The sequence below is a fragment of the Spea bombifrons genome, chromosome 2, assembly GCF_027358695.1.
Source record: "Spea bombifrons isolate aSpeBom1 chromosome 2, aSpeBom1.2.pri, whole genome shotgun sequence".
Lineage (NCBI taxonomy): Eukaryota > Metazoa > Chordata > Amphibia > Anura > Pelobatidae > Spea > Spea bombifrons.
In genome coordinates this window covers 59,357,207-59,383,688 of record NC_071088.1, presented here as the reverse complement: position 1 = coordinate 59,383,688, position 26,482 = coordinate 59,357,207, and the positions used below count along the sequence as shown (strand labels likewise).

General features: G+C 39.0%; 3 protein-coding genes across 6 annotated transcripts in view; 1 reads left to right on the top strand and 2 right to left on the bottom strand.

Moving 5' to 3' along the window:
- Nucleotides 1–26,482, top strand: part of LOC128472511 (complement receptor type 1-like) — a 198,225-nt gene that overhangs the window by 40,511 nt on the left and 131,232 nt on the right. The gene's annotated exons all lie outside the window — the stretch shown is intronic.
- RBBP5 (RB binding protein 5, histone lysine methyltransferase complex subunit) lies at nucleotides 634–17,553 on the bottom strand. Of its 4 annotated transcripts, none has more exons than XM_053454384.1 (14): nucleotides 17,353–17,553; nucleotides 16,666–16,691; nucleotides 16,053–16,225; nucleotides 14,807–14,947; nucleotides 13,859–14,021; nucleotides 13,585–13,694; nucleotides 12,730–12,849; nucleotides 12,182–12,335; nucleotides 11,336–11,407; nucleotides 11,096–11,213; nucleotides 7,222–7,291; nucleotides 3,153–3,394; nucleotides 2,536–2,724; nucleotides 634–1,238 (listed from the first exon to the last, which is right to left on the bottom strand). In XM_053454384.1, exons 1-14 carry the CDS (start codon nucleotides 17,369–17,371, stop codon nucleotides 1,210–1,212), a joined length of 1,626 nt encoding a protein of 541 aa, XP_053310359.1. In that variant the 5' UTR covers nucleotides 17,372–17,553; the 3' UTR covers nucleotides 634–1,209. The 4 variants fall into 4 exon arrangements, with proteins under 4 accessions (XP_053310359.1, XP_053310361.1, XP_053310360.1 ...); XM_053454386.1 differs by having other exon boundaries at nucleotides 2,647–2,724; XM_053454385.1 differs by having other exon boundaries at nucleotides 3,153–3,382.
- DSTYK (dual serine/threonine and tyrosine protein kinase) overlaps nucleotides 23,106–26,482 on the bottom strand; it is a 30,468-nt gene continuing 27,091 nt past the window's right edge. Inside the window, exons 10-13 of the mRNA XM_053454381.1 lie at nucleotides 25,747–25,860; nucleotides 25,439–25,553; nucleotides 24,880–25,014; nucleotides 23,106–23,976 (exon numbers count right to left, since the gene is read on the bottom strand). Coding sequence (XP_053310356.1) covers nucleotides 23,795–23,976; nucleotides 24,880–25,014; nucleotides 25,439–25,553; nucleotides 25,747–25,860 — 546 coding nt within the window. The 3' untranslated portion in view covers nucleotides 23,106–23,794. The remainder of the gene's footprint in view (nucleotides 23,977–24,879; nucleotides 25,015–25,438; nucleotides 25,554–25,746; nucleotides 25,861–26,482) is intronic.

Below are 26,482 nucleotides of genomic sequence, written 5' to 3'. Positions count from 1 at the left end.
TCAAATGCCTTTTCATGTATAGGATACTTGCATGGTTGCAAGTGATTTTTTTTTTGTTCTAGGGCACAGTAGTGTAAGCAAGGTCCGTAAAGACATGGTTGGATGAGTTTGGTATGGCCCACACAGAGCCCTCCCCTGTCAAACACATTTGGGATGAACTGGAACAGAGTTTGCCAACCAGGCCTTCTTGTCTTACATCGGTGCCTGACCTCACAAATGCTCTACTGGATGAACGGGCAAAACTCCATATGTAAAAACTCCAAAATCTTGTGGAAAGCCTTCCCAGAAGAGTTGAAGCTAATTGAGCTTCAAAGGAGGGATCAACTACATATTAATGTCTGTTATTTATAATGCAATGTCATCGAAGTCCCTGTTGCCATAATGGTCAGGTATCCCAATACATTTGTCCATTATAGTGTAGTTGGCTGAGTTGTAAACCCCAGAATAGAATCCAGCTGATGTCAAATGTATCTTTTTGTGTGTTTCTTCTTTACTACGTGCATTATTAAAATGTAGAATTTGTTGCGGCACTAAAAAGGAAAAGGCAAGCCTGATAACCTGACCTACTTTATTGTTCTCCCTCCCTATGTGTTTTCCTAATCATACCCATAATAACATGAAGAACCACAGACAAACAAAACAAAGCAGTTTTATTGCCCCAGCTACTAGGGTAGAAGTGAAATCCATGGGATCAGCATTTATCTACACATAAAAAAACAATAAATGCAACAAGAAAAAAAACTGCTGGTGAATAGTTAACATACTCCTTAAAGAGTAAGCCAGCTTATTTGGTCACTGCATTAGGCTCATACTCACCGCTCATACTGTTACTCATACTACACTGGTAAAACTGTTTAAAATAATATAAAAAAAAAGCAATAAAATTTACAGAAAAGCCAACCACATGGATCAAAGGGGAAATAAAATAACGTCATGCCAACACACAAAAGGGTATAAAAATAGAGAAAACTTTATCGTACGACACAGAGTAGAGAACATGATTATGTGAGCAAACAGTTTCTCAGTTAAAAATTCCACAAGATGGCTGGATGTAGACAGATGTGACTAAGCCATACTCTGTCACAGTGGCAGTGCTGAACACGACGTGTCTATATAATGGCCTAATAAAGAGACTCTGTAGAATGCCCAATACCGGTGGGAAAAAAAAAAATCACAGCTGACGTACATTTGCAAGATGTCGGCTATTGCTTACAGGAGTTCTGAGATGGCACTGCCTCCTGAAAGAGAGGATGAAAAGAGATGAGACAAGTTATAAGGGGAGAGCTCAGCAGAGATGAGCGGGATGAAGCAGCAAAGCAAAAGGAGCAACTGAAGCCGACTGAATAAACACAGAAACACAGATTTCAATAATGCAAGAGTGGCACGTGCATGTCTTGGGACAATATGGCCCCACAGGACATATTTAAATATTTCCTTACATGAACACAGTTTGAATGACCAAGCTTTGAGCAGATTGAAATTTCAGGAGGTCTCTGTTGCCACTCTTGTATCATGGTTACAGATTCTATAAACAAAAAATGTACAAAGCAGAACACAAATACTGCCATTATCCCCAGCACTTTCAGTGTAGATGAAGCTGCTGTGTAAATAAGTATGCCTGTAATCCACCCGACTTATTGATATGTCTGAGAAGGCTACTGGTCATTGGTTTGGCCACATCAGCTATTTGATCAAGACTCGTATACATTTTGCATCTTGCTTACTAGTTACCTCACAGTACGTGGGAAACGATCCCCCTCTGTGAGCTTATACATCCTATATATTGCTGCTCAGCAGCATGTGAAATGTATCTAGGTCCTAGAAAGCAAAATGGCTGTCATTCACCCTTGGTTGGGATGTCTATAATCAAACACACAGACAGAATGAACAACCACAGCGACACAATCTCCCCGTGGAGAGATCCAATTGATTCTTAAGCCTACAAGGTAATGTTTAATGTCCTTGATGGTATCACCAAAAAAGAATGCATATTAAAATACTTAAGACTTTTTTCTGAATACAGTGGCTATGATGACACACAAAAAAAAAAAAATACAGCCCCATTTTCATGACAAAAGTTAGCTCATCTGGTTCAAAAAATTAAGAAACAACATTAACAGAGGACTGAGTTTGTGTTGAATTTATCTGGGTCAGTTAGAGTAGGCTCTGTATTGTTGAATCAAATTTTCATGTCACAATATAAAAATTAGAACATTGTATAAATTACTGGCCAAAGAAGGGATGGATTTCTCCTTTTAAAAACAATTCACTACACTGGAATCAGAGATGAGGCTAAAAGTCTTAATCCAATCACACAGACCAGGTAAACTTTAGTTATTGGTAATGAACAGGTACAGCTCACACGCTCAGAGAATAATCAGTCAGAATTCGGTTTTAAAGCTAGAATTCTTATCAGGGCACAGAGGCAATTTATATTTAACCACCCCGTTACCAGCGTGCAAAGGGGATGATGGCCGCATGAAGCCATAGCCACGGAAGCAGAGGAGGCACTGCACCACTTAGTACTGTGCTTACCTGTCAGCACCAGGGGCAGCTCACCCTGAGTTTTGCCTTTCATTGCAGCTTCCAGAGATAAGCCCCTGTCCCCTTTGGTTTTCGCTTTTAACGAAGAGTCCCTGTCTTTACCTTTAGCTCCTTTTGGCCGTCCTGATTGCTTCTTTTTGGATTTACTGTCCCCCTTCACACCTAACAGCGGGTGTACTTCTGTTGAGGAAAACAAGGCTAAATGACTCATTCTAATCACATAATGCTCTAGTTTGGTTTCATCCGTTACTCCCAGGTCTGGATCTTACATCTTAAAACACCTCAGTAAATGTCTGGCTGGTCACAACCTGGCCAAGGTTCATTGCAGTGGTAATTCAACATCTGCTGAAGCATTTACCAGTTGCATATCTCGACCTGGGTCATCTTTAAAATGGCACGTTAGATATTTGTAAAAATATATATTATACAATGGTTTCATAAAAAGATGGTTTTTTGCCATTCAATTGTTGTTTATTGTATAGCAATGTAGCTCCTTGCTGTCATTTTTGCGTAAAATTATATTTTAATATATAATTCAACACGGCACTAACTAAAAGGTACGTATCCAAAAATGCCATGTTTTTGGAAGCTGGTGAAGATTGACTCACCATCGTTTGGCACGCCTTGAAGTTCAACTGTGGTGGTTTTGGGCTTTTTCTTTGGAGGTTGCACACCATCTGATGAGGCCTGCCTCTTCTTGTCTGTGCCTGTCCCGTCCTCAGTCAAAGATGTCTGCACTGCGTCTGGAGGAGGTCCGTAAGGGTTCTCTTCTGGATCTTCTACCTCAGGGGCGATGGGAAGATAAAGCAGGGCCTTCGTGTCTTCCAACTCCTCATCGCTGCAAGACAAACTTGAATATGTGGCTATACAGTTAAAATTAACCATTCATAGGGGTTCCAGACACATTTTCAATTTTGCTATAGTTCTAAATAGGTGACAATCTTATAAAGAGCATATCAGAAAAACTTATTCATGCATTTATTTCAGGCGAAGTTAATCTATTCATAGATACATAGTTTACCACAAACCAAATATCCCATAATATAATGGTTAAATAAAAATAAATGACAGTAACAAGAGGAGCATATACAGTACATATAAATGGCACACAAAGTAGGCAATGGTACACAACAAAGTGCTGGTTAAGCACGCAAAGAAAGGGGTAAAATGATAAATTTATGCTAAAGTAATAAAATATAGGCAGAAAATACAACTGTCCATAACACTGATCCCTGCATATGAGGAAAGACCAGGCATTTTTTATTGCATGTTAACCAAACGATCTCAATAGATCAGCTGGCAGCATGCGGTCACCTTTATTTATTTTTAACATGCAACACCATACCATGCTAGCAAGCAACCACTTTAGGCTCCCTATTCCATTTTTTTCCTCATTGTTTATAGTAACGGAAAGCCATCACTAGTTGGCCAACCACATTTGATGGGATGCAGAGTAAACAGTTCAGTCTGCTACAGCAGGAGGCTCTAACCATCCACAGAATAGTGTTTTTGGTAGGAAAGCCCTACACTAGTAACTACAGGCAACCCCTGTAATTGGGGATCGACATGTGAGTGAACTTCCTCATTGGCAAGGACTACCAGTGGTTAAATTCCCTATGGCGGATATAATATCTTAAATGAACAGCAGATGGAGTCAAAGAACTATCATTTTTATGCGGAAAAAAAATACTGAAAGATTATAATCAAATAAATTTAATTCCTGACTGAATGGCTGGGGAAACAGACATCAAATTTACCTCCTAAGAATGACTCATCTGCAAACAAAATACTAACATTAACTAGAAAGGTTATAAAAAAGGGGTTGTGTGAGCATGGGTGTTTTGAAAGGCTAATTTTAAATACCGTATTTGCTCGATTATAAGACGACCCTGATTATAAGACGACCCCCCAAAATCTGAATATTAACTTAGGAAAAAAAGAAAAAGCCTGAATATAAGACGACCCTAAAGGAAAAAAGTTTTACCAGTAAATGTTAATTCATGTAAACTATTTTTTTTAATAAAAGCTATGATTGAGAAAAATATTTTTTTTGTTTTTATTTCCTTGTATTTTCCAACCTGCCCCCAGTTACGCACATCTGCCCCCAGGCTTGCCACACCAATATGGCACTGTGGCCCATGATATGCCTTTTAACCCTCTATATGCCACTGTGCCCCATGGTATGCCTTTTGACCCCCTATGTGCCACTCTGCCTCCAGAAATGCCTTATACCCCTATATCCCATTCTGGCATTTAGGGGGTTAAAATGCATATTATGGGGCAGAGTGGCATATAGGGAGGTATAAGGCATTCCAGGAGGCAGAGTGGCATTAAGGGAGTTAAAAGGCATTATATAGAGCACTCTGCCTCCAGAAATGCCTTATACCCCTATATGCCACTCTGGCATTTAGGGGGTTAAAAAGCATATTATGGGGCAGAGTGGCATATAGGGAGGTATAAGGCATTTCAGGAGGCAGAGTGCTCTATTAAATGCCCCCTTAACGCCACTCTGCCTCCTGAAATGCCTTATACCTCCCTATATGCCACTCTGCCCCATAATATGCCTTTTAACCCCCTAAGTGCCAGAGTGGCATATAGGGGTGTAAGGCATTCCAGAAATGCCCTACCTACACACACACACACACACACACACACACACACACACACTTACCGGTGCTTCCAATTTCCTGCTGTATTGCCGGGGCAGCGGGTTGACGTCTCATTCCGCGGCAGCCGGGAGGAGGTGGAGTTGGCAGCGGGGGTTTGTATGCGTCCGTCGCAAATACCTTCCCCGGCTGTCAGCGATCAGGAACTCTGGAACTCTGATCTCTGACAGTCGGGGAAGGTATTTGCGACGGACGCATACAAACCCCCGCTGCCAACTTCACCTCCGGAAGCACCGGTAAGTGCGTGTGTGCGTGCGTGCGGGGGGGGGCGACGATAGGAGGATCCAGGTCCCCTGCAGCGGTGCGGGGGATCTGGATCTTAGTCTCCTAATCAGACCTCTATTTGAGGTCTGATTAGAAGACGACCCCGATTATAAGACGAGGGGTATTTTTCAGAGCATTTGCTCTGAAAAAAACCTCGTCTTATAATCGAGCAAATACGGTATAATTTTTGTTACAGAATATAACCTACATCATGCTTTGGAGGGGGAGACTTAAAATGAACAATTTTACATTGTATTCAATCACAAGACACAACAAGCTCTACTGATTTTTAACTAAAAAGATATTTGTATCTTCTGTAGCATATACAGTTTACATACACCTAGGCTAAAAGACATTTAATCTCAAATTTTTACGACTCTACGCTTTTCATGTTAGTATACATTCCTCTTATCAAGCCAATTAAGGCATCTTAATAGAAAAAAATTGTTCAGCTTTAATTCACCATATGAAAATCCCAGTGGGAACACAGACATAATGAAAAATGAACAGTGGCACATATATAGAGTGAAAAAAAATTTGATCACCTGCAGATTTTGTATGTTTGCCCACTGACAAAGCCATGATCAGAAACAGATAATTTGTTTCAAATAAGTTATACATTGATTTGCATTTTACTCAGTGAAATAAGTATTTGATCCCCTATCAATCAGCAAGATGTCTGACTCCAAGGTGTCTTTTATACAGGTAAATAGCTGAGATTAGGAGCACTCTCATAAATGGAGTGCTCCTAACCTCAGCTTGTTACCTGTATAAAAGACACCTGTCCACAGAAGCAATCAATCAATCAGATTTCAAACCCTCCACCAAGACCAAAGAGCCGTCCAAGGATGTCAGGGACAAGATTGTAGACCTACACAAGGCTGGAATGGGCTACAAGGCTGGAATGGGCTACAAGGCTGGAATGGGCTACAAGGCCGGAATGGGCTACAAGGCCGGAATGGGCTACAAGGCCGGAATGGGCTACAAGGCCGGAATGGGCTACAAGGCCGGAATGGGCTACAAGGCCGGAATGGGCTACAAGGCCGGAATGGGCTACAAGGCTATCGCCAAGCAGCTTGGTGCTATTATTCGCAAATGAAAGAAACAAAATAACTGTCAATCTCCCTCGGTCTGGGGCACCATGCAACATCTCACCTCGTGGAGTTTCAATGATCATGAGAACAGTGAGGAATCAGCCCAGAACTACACGGGAGGATCTTGTGAATGATCTCAAGGCAGCTGGGACCATAGTCACCAAGGCAACAAAGGAGTGGCTCAAGAAGAAGAACATTAAAGGTCCCGGAGTGGCCTAGCCAGTCTCCAAGACCTTAATCAAATAGAAAAACTGGGGAAGGAGCTGAAGGTTCGAGTTGGCAAACTTCAGCATCAAAACCTTAATTACTTGGAGAGGATCTGCAAAGAGGAGTGGGACAAAATCCCTTCTGCGAAGTGTGCAAACCTGGTGGCCAACTATAAGAAACGTCTGACCTCTGTGATTGCCACCAAGGGTTTTGCCACCAAGTCATGTTTTGCAAAGGGGTCAAATACTTATTTCACCGAGTAAAATGCAAATCAATTACTAATGCGTTATTCTGGATTTTTTTGTTGTTATTCTGTTTCTCACTGATCATGTCTTTGTCAGTGGACAAATGTACAAAATCAGCAGGGGATCACTATGAATACTAGTATCAATTTGAACTTCCATTCTATACGAATATAAAAAATGTGTATTACTTAGTGTATATACCTGCTGCAGAAAGCTGCTATTGGATCCACACTGGTCACATCTACCTCCTCATCTTCTGCAGCATCTCCTCCTGCAGAAAAATCCAATTGTTAAATGCAATTGCGTGGTACATACTACATAAAAAAATTCTGGAGTTGGAAGTATTTTAAGTCAGTTTTTATTTATTTTATATACACATTGCAGTTCGAGGGCCAAATACAATTCAACACTGCCTCACCCAAAGCCGAAAGTATGGCTTTATTGGGTGAATAACATTCCTTACATGTATTCAATTCTGCCACTTTCTAAGTAACTAAACATACGTGCAATGAAAAGAGGGAAGTTATTTAATAAAGAATTAGAACTGCTGACTGATGGAATGATACAGTAAGGGCGCTAAATCATTAACAGCAGATTTGTATCCTAAAACAAAGTAATTTTTCCTAGGCTAAAGACTGCATTAAAGAATGAAGAGAAAAAGTATATGGCCCCTTCCAGTTTTCTTCTATTTTTGCATATTTGTCACATTTACATTTTTCAGATTATCCAACTAATCTAAATATAAAAGACAACGTGACAAAAACACAAAATGCCGCTTTTATATGACCACTTTATTTATTGAAGGTAAACAATGAATCGAAACCTATATCTATATTATATATATATATATATAGAGATATATATATATATATATATATATATATGTATATAGATAGATATATCTATATATGTATATATATATATATATATATATATCTATCTATATACATATATATATATATAGATATATCTATATATATATAGATATATATATCTATAGATCTATAGATATATATATATCTATAGATATATATATATATATATATATAGATATATCTATCTATCTATATATAGATATATCTATATATATATAGATATATATATATCTATATATAGATATATCTATAGATATATATCTATATATAGATATATATCTATAGATCTATAGATATATATATCTATAGATTATATATCTATATATAGATATATCTATATATAGATATATCTATAGATATATATATCTATAGATCTATAGATATATAGATATATATATCTATAGATATATATATCTATAGATATATATATATAGATATCTATAGATATATATATATAGATATCTATAGATATATATATATAGATATCTATAGATATATATATATAGATATCTATAGATATATATATATATAGATATCTATAGATATATATATAGATATCTATAGATTATATATATATATATATATATCTATAGATGTATATATATATAGATTATATATATATATATATAGATTAAATATATATATATATATATAAATATATATATATATATATATATATCTATAGATATATATATATATATATATATATATATAGATTATATAAATATATATAAATATATATATATATAAATATATACCGGCACCGGAAGTTGTATTGCGTAGATGTCCCCCGCCGACCCCGCAAGACACCCGGGAGTCTGCTCCGGTAAGTCCGGGGGGGTGCAGAGGTAAAACGCATCCGCACGATGCGCTTAGACAACCTCCCGTGCCGGCACCCCCCCCCCCCCGTGGGAAGTGCTGGCAGGGGAGGCTGTCTGAGCGTATCAGACAGTAGGATACAGGTCCCCTGCACCGCTGCGGGGGATCTGTATCCTAACCCCGCTGCCTGCCCGGCGCCCGGGACTGCATGTCCCGGGCGTCGGGCGCTAGACCCCGAATATAGGCCGCACCCCCACTTTAAAGTCGGGGAAAAAAGTGCGGCCTATATTAGAGCCAATACGGTATATATATATATATATATATATATATATATATATATATATATATATATATATATATAGATATAGATATATATCTATATATATAATCTATATATATCTATATATCTATAGATATATATAGATCTATATATCTATAGATATATATAGATCTATATATCTATAGATCTATAGATCTATATATATATATATAGATATCTATATATATATAGATATCTATATATATATATATAGATCTATATATATATATAGATCTATATATATATATAGATCTATATATATATAGATCTATATATATATAGATCTATATCTATATATATATATATATATATATATATATATAGATATATATATATCTATATATATATAGATCTATATATATATAGATCTATATATATATATAGATCTATATACCGTATTGGCTCGGATATAGGCCGCCCCCGTATATAGGCCGCACCCTAAAAGTTTGGTGCTTTTTTAAAGAAAAAGTTTTTTTTCTTTAAAAAAGCACAAAAAAAAACATGCTGCCACTCTGTCCTCCCTCCCCGAGATATGCTGCCGCTGTCCTCCCTCCCCGAGATATGCTGCCGCTGTCCTCCCTCCCCGCGATACGCTGCCGCTGTCCTCCCTCCCCGCGATTCGCTGCCGCTGTCCTCCCTCCCCGCGATACGCTGCCGCTGTCCTCCCTCCCCGCGATACGCTGCCGCTGTCCTCCCTCCCCGCGATACGCTGCCGCTGTCCTCCTCTGCCCCCCTCCCCCGACTTACCGGAGCAGACTCCCGGGTGTCTTGCGGGGCCGGCGAGGGACATCTACGCAATACGCGTATGCAACTTCCGGTACCGGTACCGGAAGTTGCATGCGCGTATTGCGTAGATGTCTCCCGCCGGCCCCGCAAGACACCCGGGAGTCTGCTCCGGTAAGTCGGGGGTGGGCAGAGGTAAAACGCTTAGATAACCTCCCGTGCCGGCATCCCCCCCTCGTGGGAAGTGCTGGCAGGGGAGGCTGTCTGAGCGTATCGGGGAGAAGGATGCAGGTCCCCTGCACCGCTGCGGGGGATCTGTATCTTAACCCCGCTGCCTGCCCGGCGCCCGGGACTGCATGTCCCGGGCGTCGGGCGCTAGACCCCGAATATAGGCCGCACCCCCACTTTAAAAACTTAAAGTGGGGGAAAAAAGTGCGGCCTATATTCGAGCCAATACGGTATATATAGATCTATATATATATATATATCTATATATATATATATATATATATATATATATATATATATATATATATATATATAAGTAATTGCCCCCCAGATATGCCTTATACCCCAATACCCCCTATATGCCACTCTGCTCCCCCAGACTTACCGCCCGTGCCCCATACGCCTCAGTGTCTAGTAGGGGCAGCTGGTTAACACCTGCGCGATGCACGTAGATAAACCTCTGCTGGTGGCCGGCGCTTTCGCTGGAGCTTCTATGTACGAGCACTGGAAGGTCATGTGACGCCGGTGCGCTATCATAGAAGCCTCAGTGGAGGCGCCAGCAGTAGCGGAGGTTGTCTGCGTGCATCGCACAGATGCCCACCAGCTGCCAGAGAGGAGGATACAGGTGCGCTGCGGGGGAACATGTTCTATTAAATTGATGTTTAGATTCACCAGGGCTGGCAGTACACATGCCTGGGGGTGCCTAGTGAGACTGAACCTGTCTTTGTCTAACATTAAAATTATTTGATGAAACATTTAAGTGTGACAAATATGCAAAAATAGAAGAAATCAGGAAGGGGAAAAATACTTTTTCACAGCACCATACGTAAAGTTATACTATTTGAAATGCTACCAAATATTTTAATGAGTAAAGTTTAGAGATGTCCAAAACAAAGGCAGTAATTTATATTCTACTAAGTAACATGCCATTGGTTTAGATGAAATTTTAAGTGGCCATTTAAAATAAACTCAAACACGATCACACGGATCACTCCAAATGCTGCGTTTCAAACAATTATGATTAATAAAATAGGTAGATATATGAATGTGAGAAGAAGGGATTGTAAACACAGAACAGCTACATCAAGAAGCAGACGAGACCATGCATTACCTGTTTGTTCAGGTTCGCTTTTATCTTCATCTTCAATGTCAAATTCAGACTCCCTTTCTTCATATTCCACATTCTCATCCAGTTCCTTGAAGTCAGGGGCAAATGCACTCCAATTTTCCTAAAGTAAATAACATAACAAGAACTGTTGATGGGTGCATTTAGCGCTATGGATTCAATAAACATCTGATTGTCTGCCATGCCGAAGAAAAATTTAAAAATAATAAGTAAAAATAAACTTACCACTTGATTCTGGGCCCAAATGGAGACCACACCACTGGAAATGGAAGCAATGATTGGCCGTACAGGGTGCCACTAAAAGTGATATAAACAGTGACTTGTTATAACGTTCCACATATTTGCAGATAAATTGCAAAATACACACTACAAACATTACATAATATTAAATGTTTAATACTATTCATATGCCTTAAACCAAAAAAAAAAGACAATCCAACTGTTTTTCTTACGTTTTAAGTTCGTAATGCATGTTGTTTAAATAGTTCTCCTTTGTAAAGGAAGGTGAGTGAGACCGAGATGCATCATAACTTAAGGCAAGCATCCAAGAGGGGGGGGGGTCACTTTTTCAGCTAGTCTCTGTTCCCCACTTTCAATGGAATATTCATTCACACCTCCTTAATGATTCAAGTGCTACTGCCTAACTAATAGTGTTCCGTGCTAAGTGCTGAGTTCAAGTGGGTCAAAGAGCAGTTAGGTGGATAACCTGGCAACATCTTAGTTTGCTTCATAAATAAGATTGGGCAAGACGGGCCTAAAAATAAAATAATGTATAACCTAGGATCATCCTCATCACTATGGGATTTATAACAGTAATATAACAAAAAAAAACAAATAAAATATGTAAAAAAAATTAGGGAGAGAAAACCACAAGAGGAGATGAAAGCAAAAAACACAGGTGGCTAGGGGGAGATGAGATATTTGCTGGGCAAACAGATGGGTTATTAGATGGGGAAGTCTATATGAAATCCAGACTTTTACACAGATCAGGAGATGGCTTTTATGCATATGTGAAACACTTGGCATCTCATTTTCTTTTTTTATGTTAAAACCCCACATAAATTAACTTACAGCCACATCTAACAGCAGCTCTCCGCGGGTTCCATGAAGTATTTTCACCAGGTTTCCAATGCTTTTCTCCCAGATGTAGAGTGCATGCTGCCGTGCTGAGCCAGCCACTATGTACTCACCATCCCCTGAAAAACAGCACTTTTTCCAGGGCGTCCTGTGAAATGGAATTGAGAGGTATATGATATGATGAGCTGCTTATCTAGGAGGTTCTCATGTTATGTGGCCCACAGCCATTATGTTCACATACTCTACATATTCAGGAACGGAGCCAACTGGGATGGTAATTGGCCAGATTTATAAACATGAAACTTTCCACTGCGCTGTGCATCATTAATGAATAATCACAATTCTAATATACCATGCACTTGGTGTCTGTATACATCACAGACAGTAGTATATATATACATACAAACAACAGCTCAACAACACTTTCACCTTTTCATTCAAAACGGTTTGACTCAATTAAAGAATTTGTAAATCTACGGAAGGCCATACAAGAATCACAACAGACCAATCATGAGAACTCACACATATTGAAAAAATCATACCTGTTCACCAAATCCTGCAGTTTCTGCATAGGCTCAGGTTCTCCATCCCTGCCACACGTCAGAATCTCCCGTCCATCATAGACACGGATTATTCTGTCTGCTGTGTTTATCAAAAAGCAACTGCGGAGAGAGACAATATGCATACATTTTACTTACATAATAAGTAAAAAAAAATACATTTTTTGTTGTTCTGGACATTTTTATTAAAATATGCACATGATAATGGACAGGTCCATTTAAATTTCTATTGTGTCTCATTTGCAATTAGGTTGAGAAATTCAGCAGAAACCCCAATATGCATTTGCTGAATGCAGTACCTACAATCAGTCACCTCCAGCGCAATCAGATCCCCATGCGCTTTGATTTAAATGGGAGTGCTTTGCTGTCACTGATTGACTGCTTTAAACAGTTCACCAGTGGGACGAGGGGCAGCGGTATCATCTACTCCGGGAAGTGATTTCATTTCTTAATTTGTGAAGAATGCCTTTTAAAGTACTCAAAATTCTTTAATATGCATTATTCCTTAGTGAGGCTGTCAGGGACTGCAAAAAGAACAAGCCACCTCAAACTTTACTTTTTCACATTTCTGACAAGTCACCCTGTTCTCTTGCAAGCAATTCTATGCAAAATACCATGTTTTGGCTCCCCAGACATGCCTCCATGGCACAAAAGAGTGCCACTTGATTAATTGGTGATTCGTTATTCATGTGAAACACTGTTCAGACTGCAAGGACAGGGCGATCAGGAAAGCAAATCATTTTGGATTCACAAATCACTGAAATGGGCAGCAATGTTTCTTCAAAATGCTGTTCCATTTTTAATTGAAAGAAAATACTCAACATGCTTCTGTCTTACCTCCCTTTCCTAGCAAACTCTATGGATTTGATAGCTGTTGTATTGCTTGTGCCTGTTGTAACTCTGAAAGAGGCCACCAGGTCCTGTGAGTTTGTCTTTAACACCAAAATCTGCTCGTAGAGAAATAGATGCTCTTATTAGGTGACGAACAGAGAACCAATGGTCAAACACGAAAATAAAGAGATATTCATCCTATTAACATGAAGCGTACATCATTAAAAACACAAATGTAGAAATAACTAAGCATGCAAATATTTGTTTCCATGTGTCTTACCTTCCCTTTTGCATTTCCTGTATAGATATATTCCCCTCTTCGATCAAATGATGCCACAACATTAAGGTCAGAATCATCATCCACGGGTAGAACCACATGGCTGGAGTCAGACAGATTTAACATAACTGGGGCCGATTTCATGGGGCACACTAGAACCCGGTTCCTGTTGCAAAAAGGAAGTGATGTCCATTAAGCTCAATCATCATTATTTTGAGAGATAGTTGGCAATTACAGAAACAACAGAAATGTAAATGAAGAAGATTTACATATATATGGTAAGTTTCATTAACACGTGGTTTTTTTGAGATCGACCTGCCAGTAGAACGTATACATGTAGCACCCCACAGACATTCCCGCTGGCTACTGGCTATTGTCCTTAACTCATACATCTGAAACGCAAAATTCATACTACAATCTGCCTCTCAAAAGGTATTATTCAGCCATCCTGGCCTTTACTGAATATACCCCATTATCTACACTGGTACTGCTGCAACAACACAGACAAATATCCTCTGATTGGACACAATAAAAAAATATTTATTGGTTTACAATTTTAACCTAAAACGGCTGTGTTGTAGCCCTAAACCACCAAAACATGCAGTACATACACCATGTCAAATAGTTTGCAACACTAAAGAACATGTTGCATGCTCTTGTGCTTATGGCATCACCCGATTGCCATAATCGCTATGATTTTTAGTTTTATGCTGGTGGAAATACTTGCCTATGATGTTTCATACTGAGAGTCTGTAAGAAAGGATCTGAATGTTCAGCAGCATTAGGAATGATGTCCCAAACATCATGAATTTTTATTTTAATTATGAAAGTGTTATTAATCAATTCAGTTGAGTAAGTGGAACCGCAAGGTTACTCGAGACATAAGACCTTGAATAAGAGCCATTTAAAAACTGACATAAATACACTTTGTCTTGCACCCTTTGTACTTACTGGTCTCGAGGATGGAACTGGACTTTGAGGATGGGAGATGGAAATCTGAATCTTTGGTCACAGTCTCCGGTGAGGACATCCCACAGTGACACCATGTTATCTGTAGAGGCACTTACCAACTTGTGCCCATCTCTGCTCCAGCTGCAAGGCAGTCAACCAAGGCTAGGTTTACATGCAGTAAATACTTGTAAATACGGCTAGTAAATATTGGCCGATAAGTGTACTTTAAAACATTAAAGTTAATAACTTAATTAGCATACTGAAAATAACATGAATCATAAACTGTTTTTAATCAAGTTCAATAAGAAAGCATCATATAAATAGGTTTATAACCTTGTTGACAAATTCAAATCTGCTTCAATTACAGGTCAACCTCTAAGTTTGGTATGGCAAAAGCATGCCTATTTTATTAAAGTCTAAAGAAATAAACCTTATCGTTGTGCGGTTATATAATTTTACAATCTTCTAGGGCCCAATGCATAGATTAGCCATTAGCTTTAGCTACATAAACAGCCAGTAAAACTGGAAAATAAATAAATGTCTGAAACACCATGGCAATTTTACCATGTATTCTTAACACTTAAATAAGGCTTTAAAGGCTCTTTCTAAACACAATGAACAATCAGAGTTTCAAATGTTATATATATACCATGTTTCTTGAATCATTTCATTATATGTGCCCAAAATGCTACTGGAGTACTGAGCTTCATTAATGTAAAGTAAAGTTTCTAATTATTTATGAAACTAATAAAGTTACATTAGGTCTGTGTTAGCCAACCTCTATATTACCCAAGAGACCTACAACTATCTGCTGGCTTAGTATCGTGATGTTTATAATTCAATAGAGGAAGCTGCAAGTACGTGTTCCAGCGGCTAACCCGCTTCTTGTATTGTTATTATTATTATCATCATCATCTTTTATTTACATAGCGCCAACAATTAACGCAGTGCTTAATACAATACATATATTCAAGGGGTATGACAAGATGAGAATTGACAGACTAAGACAAACTGATACATTAGGTGGAGAGATCCCTGCTCGCAAGCTAACGATCTTAAGGAAATGGGGTGACAAACATAAGGCACAGAGAAAGGGTGAGAGGTAGTGTGGTCGTTGTATCAATGACAAGGAAGTTCTAGCAGCTAAGATTGTGTACTAAATACTAGCAATCGTTTGTAGATGAATTAGAGAAAGAGTTTAAGCCCCCCATCCCCAAAGCTATTCTACTCAAAAGGCAAGACTCACCAGAGAGAGCACACAGGATGAATGTGTGCACTGATAATCTTAGCAATGCCCCTTGTTAAAAAGTCCCAAATGACTATACGACCATCATTACAGCCCACGGCTAGCAGAGTGCCCCATCTATTAAAGGTGCAGGTGAGGGCCATGCTAATGCAGTCCAGGGTGCCATCAGCTTCCTAAAAACATATAAAAAAGTAGAATTATTAAATACTGTAAGTCTCAAAGATGCAGCTGTAATATTAGGATTGTGGAAGGACCTGACTTCTCAGACATTAAACCCTTGCAGTTGAATGTCTACCACAATAAGGCTATCATTCTGTCACATCGTGTGAAACTTGTGCACCTGCTGTCTTGGTTTACAAGGGGGTGTTCCAAAAGTTATGATTTCAACATTTGGTGTTTCGAATGAATTTTTAATTTGTAATGTTTCTTACAAGCAGTATTGAAGGGTTAACTCCATTTCCATTAACACCTATTCCAGTCTTTGTACAAAGAGAGGGAGACTCTTTTGCAAATATGCTTCTCTTGGGACCGGGTGGTATTGTCATTTGATTTGTACAGAATTCGGTATTAAAAATAGTGTGTTATTTAATAATAGAGTGTTATTTATGCATACCTCTGGATAGTTCTGTCCAAACGATTCTAGAGGAAGAAGAACAAACAAACAAAAAACACATTACATGTCTGAATGTGAGAACATAAATCTCCATAACACCTCCAGCTGTGCTCCACGACACATGCAGAAACATAACTATATGACATTTGAAAACTACAATATTCTTCTAGTTATTGCACTCCAAAGTTATAAAGCCTAACATACAAAACCAATCAAAATCAGAGTTTCATCCATATGTGATGCCCTGGAACATGCATTATAAACAGTTCTGACAGATTGTAAACATGCCGTATGGACTGCTTTATTTTGTCAGTGTGGCTAAGTCATAGCTTATACAACATGTAAAGTACTGCATTTATTAATTCCTTTATATAAATAATAATGTATTATATTGATATGTCTGCGTGTTTAATCAGAGAATACAAGTCTGTAATTAAATAAGGGGTGCACTATAATGCAATACAGATCAAAGTAACAGCATGAGCATAAAGTCCGACTATACGCAAGAAAATGTAGCTATAAAGAAATCATATAGCTTCCTTATATAGTGTATTAGACCTATAGTAGCATATTGTGTAACAAACACAGGATACGGATATATACAGACACTGTGTTTGTACACAAGATCTCCAATCTCCCTGCTGGTCCCTTGTCTAGAAGTCCAGTTATTAAATCTCCCTCCCTTACCTAGCAACTCGAGGTTCATGGCTCCGGATCAGGCCTGCTATGCACCCCAGTTACCTCGGCCCCTTCTTCGGGGCCGCTATTTCCTGCACTCGACGTCGGTAGAAAATTATGCAGAAGATGAAGCGGTAAATACGTTAAAATCCCTTGGTTAAATCAGGCAGCGCCGAGGACAGCTACGATTTAATTGCAGGCAGTAACTTAGACAGCCCGGGGCCAACTAAGACGTGTACGTTAATGTTAATCGTCCGGCTCGGAAACAGACAAACGACAAGAAGGTTCCGAGGCTTTTTTTTTTAATTTTGTTACACACATTTTTAAGTTTGTATTACTAGTAATAATGCTGCAAATGTAATGTTAAGTGGGTTGCATAAAGGAGCACTGTCACCATCTAACTTAATTAACTCATATCTTCCAAGTGTGTTTTTATGACCCAATTTCCTTAGAATATTTGGGATATATCTGTTATGTTTTAAAGCCTGAAAACTCACTATACATATATTTTCCCGTTAAGGACAGCTTTTTTTTTTTTTTTTTTGCATCCTTCATGACAATGGCTGTTTTAACATTTTTGTGGTGCTTGGGTTTAGCTGTAGTTTTCTTCTTTGTCATTTACTCAACCCACACAAGCTATATATTGGTTTGGGGGTTTTTTTTTGGCAGAGGGTTTCTTTAGATACCATTATTCATATCATCTAATTTACTATAACAATATATATAAAATATGTTGAAGAAAATCTTTTTCTGACTTTTATTCAAAACTTTTTTACTGATCTACAAAAGCTAATGAAAAAAGTGCTAAATAGATTCTAATATTTAGAATGTTTTGTGTTTTTTGCTTTTTCTTACAAGTGGTAGGGCAACAAATACAAGTAGCACACTCTTTCTGCCCTGTGTCTCATTTGTTAAATCTTTGAACCCGACCAATTCGATTTACCCCATCAAACCATGCATTTTTAAAAACTAGATGCCCCATGGGTATTTCAGATGCTAGTATTTTTTTCTTTCCATGCCAGGATTTTTGTGAACATACTGTGCTAAATCAGTGAGGAATTATTTTTTACGTTACCAAATTTTTATTTTGGTTTATTTTACTAATCACATTGTAAGCTGGGCTCCATTGACATGGTTAAAAGCCGTACCTGCCCAGAGTTCTAAGGAGGGTCTATAGAGAACTTCTATATATATTTATATTAATATTTTAACGGGTGCAGAGATATCTTTAAACCGTATTGGCCCGAATATAGGCCGCACTTCGAAGAGGCATCCACCGGCTGGCCCCGCTAGTTTGGTAAGTTTGGGGGGGGGGGGAGTGGCAATTCTAGGAAGAAGAGTGGCATATTGGGGGGCAGAGTGGCACTTTTAGGGAGGCATAAAGCATATCAGGGGCAGGTGAGCATTTTTAGGGGGCATAAAGCATATCTGGGGGGGGGCAGAGTGAAATCACATGGCAGCAACTCAATGCATTTAGGCATGTGGACGTGGTCAAGACAACTTGCTGAAGTTCAAACCAAGCATCAGAAAGGGGAAGGGGATTTAAGCGACTTTGAAAATGGCATAGTCGTTAGTGCCAGACATTCTGGTCTGAGTATTTCAGAATCTGCTGATTTACTGGGATTTTTATACACAAACATCTCTAGGGTTTACAGAGAATGGTGCTAAAACAGAGAAAATATCCAGTGAGCCACAGTTGTGTGGATGAAAATGCCTTGTTGATGCCAGAATTCAGAGAATGGGCAGACTGGTTCGATATGACAGAAAGGCAACAGTAACCACTTGTTACAACCAAGGTATGCAGAATACCATCTCTGAGGGCGAACCTTGAAGTAGATGGGCTACAGCAGCAGAAAACCACACTGGATGCCACTCCTGTCAGCTAAGAACAGAGAACTGAAGCTACAATTCACACACACACCAAAATTGGACAATGGAAGACTGGAAGAACGTTGCCTGATGAGTTGATTCCAGCTGTGACATTCAGATGGCAGGATCAGACTTTGGCAAAAAAAAATAAAAACATGAAAGCATGGAACCATCCTTGTAGCAACAGTTCAGGCTGGTGGTGGTGTAATGTTGTGGGGTTCATTTTCTTGGCACACTTTGGGACCCTCGGTACCAATTGAACATCGCTTAAACGTGACAGCCTACCTGAGTATTGTTGCTGACCATGTCCATCCCTTTATGGCCACCGTGTACACATCGTATGATGGCTACATTCAGCAGGACCTAAGTCTCTGAGGAGTGCCGAAGGCAAAATGAGGTCAAACCCAGTACTAGCAAGGTGTACCTAAGGGGGGTGTGTATAATCACCTCATTTGTATGCCATTGCAAAAGGTGTTCAGCGATGTATCAGTAGCTCTCGAAACAGTTGTTGGTGCTGAATAGTCCATACAGAAGGAGGTCAGTAAGCATATCTGGGAACACTCTCTAGGTTTGACCTAGCATCTCTGAGTGAGGACCTTCTTCCCACCCATTATCCTTTCCCATTCTCCTGTGCTCCCATTCCAGTTTCCTCTCACTAAAAGACTGGTGGTAGCCCCACCGCTTCACAAAAGCACACCCCCAGAAGAGAGATCTCAAGGCTGCCCTCCATGGGACCTTCCCAGGTATGTCAGTAAGAGCAGTGGTAGCTAGAATACCTCCTAATCCCAGACTGAGCACTGTTTTCCCCAGACAAGTTAGTTCAACAAAACAGCCTGAAATAACTTTAGGTTGGAATTCTGAAACCCCCTTTTTCTGTACAAACACACAAAATGTACATTGTATACAGCAATGTAACAAAGATATTATAGGCATCCCTTTTATCTCTGCATCAAAGGCCCAACGGTTCCCAATTGAGCAATGATCTGGGATAAAATTCCTGCCGCGGAGAACTATTTCAGTTTCTTTGGAGAGTGCCACGGGCTATGGTCTAAAAACCATTTCTAAATTATTCAACACTGATATGATAGTGCCTTTATTGAGCAAGCACAAATGAGCCCCCAATCTAATTTAATGTTGGTGTCTTCTCAGAGCAGCTTGGACCCCTTAAGTAGATGGACAAAAAAGTGCAATTGCTCCAGGGCACCTTGTGGCAAGGAACCCTCAGTTACTGCTTACCTGCTGCATTGTCATTCACACACAGTGCTGCTTGATGTGGTCTACTTGGTGTGTAGGGATTACCATGTACATGACCCCACACTTTACAAACATGAAGGGCAATAGTAAATAAAGATATCAATGGTCATTTAGTTAAGGAGTTTAATGATAAATTGCACAGTACAGTGTGAGGTCTAAATATTTTAGACATTTGAATATAAAAATTGCCAACAGAGGCAGTTTCATAAAATATAGATTTACAGTCAAGATATTAGTGTTTTGAACAGTGTAAAACAAGAACACAACTGTGAGGAGTGGTGGTTATAAACACATTCATGGTATCTGCTCAACAGCACAGAATGCATCAACTGTGACCGGCGATCTCAAACCTTAGCGCTCGAGGGTGCAAAGAGATACACAATGTTAACAGGTCCTTCATTGGGTTCGAAACCATGGAGGTGGTGAGGAAAAATGGCAACAGGGCCTTGGTATCTATGCTCTTTAAAGTTAGAGTGGAATAAAGTGGCGTGTTTGGTTAACATAATACAGGTAGATTACGTATTCTGTATACTTGGAGAAAACAGCTCAATGCGTGTTCATTCGCAGAAATAGAACATCCAAAGTCTGCCCAGAAAACCATCTGTAAGCAAAGTTGCTAGACAGGCCACCAATGCTCATGAAATAATCTTCAGTGATTTGTCTCCAAGAACCATGAATGTGTGTTTCAGGGAGGATTCGGTTAAAGTGGAGACAAGTGAAATTATGGAGAGAGAGAGAGAGAGAGAGAAACACTGCAAAAGTGCTATGTTTAGTATATAGGAGAGTATGCAGCTTACTATCCCCCTCCTCCAAAGTGCAATACACATTAACAAAAAAGGTAAACACTTTCCTTTGTAGTTAGAATTTTTTTTTTAAAAAAAACGCACAAATTTAAGGAGCAACAGAATCGCCTCCGCTTTTAATGTTACTCCACCACCAAGGGGGCAGTCATTCCTCTGGTCCTGGCCCCTCCGGCTGCCTGTGTTAAGACTGCAACCTTTTGGCAGTAACATGGTAAACATGTGTAAACCCAAGTACTTATGTCCTATGACTACCATAGCAAAAGGTTCGTAATTTTCATTTTTAAACCTTCACCACTTTATATTTGGAATAAGCCATGCATGGATTGTTTGTTAATTGTTAATAAGTCCTAGGGAGAGTACAGTTGAAAATTTCCACTCAGGAGAAAACAAGCCTCAACTAGCACCATCAACGCATAGTAGGAACATCATAAAAATAAAGAATTTAGCAACATGAGGTCTGTAAGCAAATGGACCAAGACAGTACTCTGGTATTAAAGAAACAATTTGTCATAAAACAGATTGGTTGGTCAACTTCATGGTTAAGGTAAATCAAGTTTTAACACTGTAAAAATGGTTGTGAACCGATATACCGGTAAATTATTTAAATAAAAAAAAAAAAAAAAAAAGGTCTTTTAAACCAGATGTTTAAGGGTCTATGTTAAGGCCCAAAAATAATCAAGGCTTTCAGTACTTCCAGAAACATGTAAACAAACCAAGATGTATAATACTGCTGCATATTAAACCAAACCGATACCAACCTAAAAAGTTAAATCAAACCTATGAAGAAAGGTATTTAAACAGTTCTAAAAACATATCGTCTCTAAACATGGTTTGATCATTTACGGCCTCTCATTCAGCTGGCATTAATTTACACTTTAACCAGAAAGGGAAATCGCAATACCTACAGTGAAAGTTTCATTGCATTTTAATGGTTCATGTACAATAACGGGGATAGATTATATATCTTGGATACTATATTTAAAACTGAAGCTGCTTTTTTTTTTAATCAGAGATGAGAAGACATGGCATTAAAGGAATGTTCTAATAGAAATGCGACTACCACTGGCCCCATAATACTGGTGACGGGCCAAATTCTTAGGACTTCTCCATTTATTCACAAGCAAATTTGTCTCAAAGGCCGCTTGAGAAAGCTATGCTAAACACATTGCCATTGCATATAGCCTACTTGCAGCAATACATATGAACTCTATTGAATATATACTTCAAAACTGAGGAGTAGCTCACTTTGAATATTACTTTTTTTTTTTTTTAAACAAATGTATTGTAATAGCGTATAGAGAAAATCAAACATGTTCGGAATGTATACTGCAGAGGCATAGGATCAAAATGTGGATTTTTTTTCTACAAGAAAAAAGTTAAAAAAAAATGCACCACCATTAAGCTACCGTTTACATGTTAAAACATGAAATGACAAGTATTACAGTTAAAACCAGCCTCTCACACCCTTAAACTTTTAATCTGTGACCAGGAAATGTATACACCTAAAATAGATTTAGGACATACTATATTGAGAGAGTATTACTCTTGCTATCCCTATCAAATAAAAGGCTAAGAGAACAGAACAATTAAATCCTGGGTAAAATTCACCAAGCAAATGTTGGAGGGATTTTTAGCTCCAGGTTCCCATAAAGGACTGTCCAGTCTGATTTCTTCCTAAGAATCATTAAGTATATTAGAAGAAAAATGAAAGAAAATAGCAGAAAAGCAAAACACATTTAAAAGCACGCATAGCAACACTGGGGGGGGGGGAGAAAAGAAGAATTGACTGAAGTGATTTTTTTCGCTGATCTACCTACAGTTGTGCTTAAGTTTTAACAGCTTATTTCCACGAATGTCCTTCCAGTGGCCCAGAATACATTAAACATGGACCTGTGTGGTACACCTTGTAAACCTGGGTGACCTGAAAGTAGAATTAGTTTCCTTGGTAAAATGGTTAGTCCTAGAATCTCAAGGTTCACAATCAGAGCTTTAGGCAAGTGTTGGGCAGGAAATGAAAGGCATGAAGTAGGCATGCGATAAAGATGTTGAAGCAACCACAGCATGTTTACATAAGGTCCATGACTGCACAATCGTGTAGCTTTTTGATGGAAGTTCTTACAGCGCCCAATTAAGAAGCTGGTTTACACAAACTCGAGCTCCTATTCTGAAATATACCTTCTTGTAACCACTACTATTAAGAAGGTCTACTTTGCCTCACGGCTTTAATTAAAATATTTGTTACACAATCCCACGATAAGCTTGGAGAAGGTGCTGGTTTACCCTTGGTTCAGTACTCTTGTAGTTGGCAAACACAGGGTAAAGAGAGGTGGTTAAAACTGCACACTCAACTTATGTCTGGCATGGTTTGGTTACAGACAGCTCCGTTCCTTTACGAATCAGTGGCTTGGTGTGTGCCAACAGCCAAGCTGTACAGGGAGTTCTGTATCTCCGCTGCAGTTAAAGAAGAGCAGGAAGCGATGTCTGAAGTTTAGGAACAACAACTATATTGAAAGTCTTGTCACACATCAGGTAGAGTCTTCCAAGGTTTTGCCAGACTTTTTCTTATAGCAAAGGCGGTCTCTGATACCCTGTAGCATGGGCTGCACAATGCCCAGAAGCGGACGCTGAGAGGGATCACCATTCCAACATGCCTCCATCAGCTTCCAGCATTCCTCATCAAAGATAGCCAATCGCTCTGGACGTACACCTGGGAATAGAGAGAAAAGTTGCTCATACAAAATGTATAAACATTGTACCCTTTTCCCCAAACTGCAGTATTGTTCCATGCCTCCAGTTATCTAATTTCTATAAAAAGCAGGAGGTTTAGCATAAAAAAAATGCTGTGTGCTTCTCTTAATAGTCCAGTCAATCCAGTCTGTCCATTTCAAATATTGATCCATGGTTTAGTCCAAGACTCCACAAAATCTGTGCGCCCGGGTATGCACAGTAGTCGCGTATGGCATCCAGCAGGGTCAGGTGATATTAGAGAGGCAGTGGAGTGGCGGAGCTGCAATGGAGTCAGGTCTCCACAAAGTAAGATGGCGTTTGTACTGTAGTGTTAGTGTAGTGTGCGTGTAAATGTATCGTGCCAGAATCAGCATGTATGTATAATGGATGTTCTTGGATAGTGTGTGCATGTCTTTAAGAGTGTGGTGTTAGTGTGAGTATATGTCCTCTTATAGTGTTAAAGTGTGCATTTATTAGTGTATGGTGTTGGCATGTGCCTGTAAGGAGTAAGTGTATGTGCCTCTCTTAGCGTAAGGTGTTAAGAGTGAGTAAACAAACGCTCATTACAGTTTAGAAATTTACGATCAATTGTTATCTTGATTTAGCAATAAATTAATATATTCATTTACCAGCCTTTTAAATGTATTGTTTTCATATTAACACACATACATATATTCATATTAAGGGGACAAATGGTGGTGCATCAGAAGAGAGAGGAGATACAACCGGAACACTAAACATATTGGCGAGACGGCTACTACATTTTGAGGTTATTTTCTTTTAAAAGAGAAAAAAAAACTGTTACACAAGGATACAGCTATAGTCCTACACACGGACCACATTAAAAATGTATATAAAACACCCCAAAAAAAAAAAAACTTGCCTTTTCTGACATTGTTCCACAAGTGGTCCTTACTTGAGCATTTTTCGAAAGCTTCTGGGAGTTTGATGGATCCAGAGCATATATACCAAAAAAGGATTCCAAACGCATACACATCCACAGAATTGTCATATTTGCCTGTAGTAAAATATGTAAATTTACATTAGGTATTCCCACAAATAGCTATATATACACACTATCATATATAAGCACATTTAAATATGTTTTACTTATAGGGCACAAGCTTATCTCATAGCGCTATTACAACGGAGAGTAGAAGCTAACATTAAAGCTGGAAAGAACATTAAGACATAGTGATACAGGGAACGGAGATTGAGAGTGAACGTGACAGAAGGTGAGCGAGCCAAGACTATATGATTGTGGAAGGGTCATGTGGAGAGTCAACGGTCAATGAACAGATTTATTTCTTTCAGATTTCAGGTGGTTGGTTCTAAGATAGATGATATGGTTCTCTGAACATGTTTGTTATAGATAGATTTTAAAATCTAAGTATGAGTTTAACAGAGCAATGAGCACACATAAAATGATGAAAATGTTTTACCCGAGAAGAGTTCTGGAGCCATGTGTATTGGTGTCCCTACAATGCTTCCAGACATCATAGCCTCTGGTTTGCAGAATCCCAGATCAGTAATCTTTGCTCGATTTTTTTTGTCCAGCTACAAAAGAAATTGTTCAGTCATCATTGCTGGCAGAGAAACATTTGTTTGTGTGAACCTATTAGATATATGATGACACTAAAGTTGACCAAGATGGGAGCTGAGAAGTGAACACATGCGACAGATCTATTATCTGTTCTATTCAATGTTATAACCAAAGAACACGATTAGTTTTGAACGTATCGTGACTCACCAGTACATTCTTCAGTTTGATATCCCTGTGCACCAGACCCTGACTGTGCAAGAAGCGAATTCCTTCCACCACGTCCAATGCTATCTGTAGCCGTGTCTCCAGAGGTAGCCCAGCCTATGAGGAAAAGCATAAAGTATAAAGCATTCATTTCATTTTGCCATTAGCCTTAAAAAATTGAAATAAAAAAAAAAAAATCCAACAAAAAAAGAAGACAGTTAATTTAAGGAACCATTATTCGGAACTGTGACTACCGTATTTGCTCGATTATAAGACGACCCTGATTATAAGACGACCCCCCCCCCCCAAAGGAAAAAAAGAAAAAGCCTGAATATAAGACGACCCTATAGGAAAAAAGTTTTACCGGTAAATGTTAATTCATTTACTATTTTTTTTTTTTAATAAAAGCTATGATTGAGAAAAATATTTTGGTTTTATTTCCTTCTATTTTCCCAACCTGCCCCCAGTTATGCACATCTGCCCCAGTAATGCCTTATACTCCCTATATGCCACTGTGCCCCATGATATGCCTTTTAACCCTCTAAATGCCACTGTGCCCCATGATATGCCTTTTGACCACCTATGTGCCACTCTGCCTCCAGAAATGCCTTATACTCCTATATGCCACTCTGGCATTTAGAGGGTTAAAAGGCATATTATGGGGAAGAGTGGCATATTGGGAGGTTTAAGGCATTCAGGAGGCAGAGTGGTGTATAGAGGGTTAAAAAGGCATTTCTGG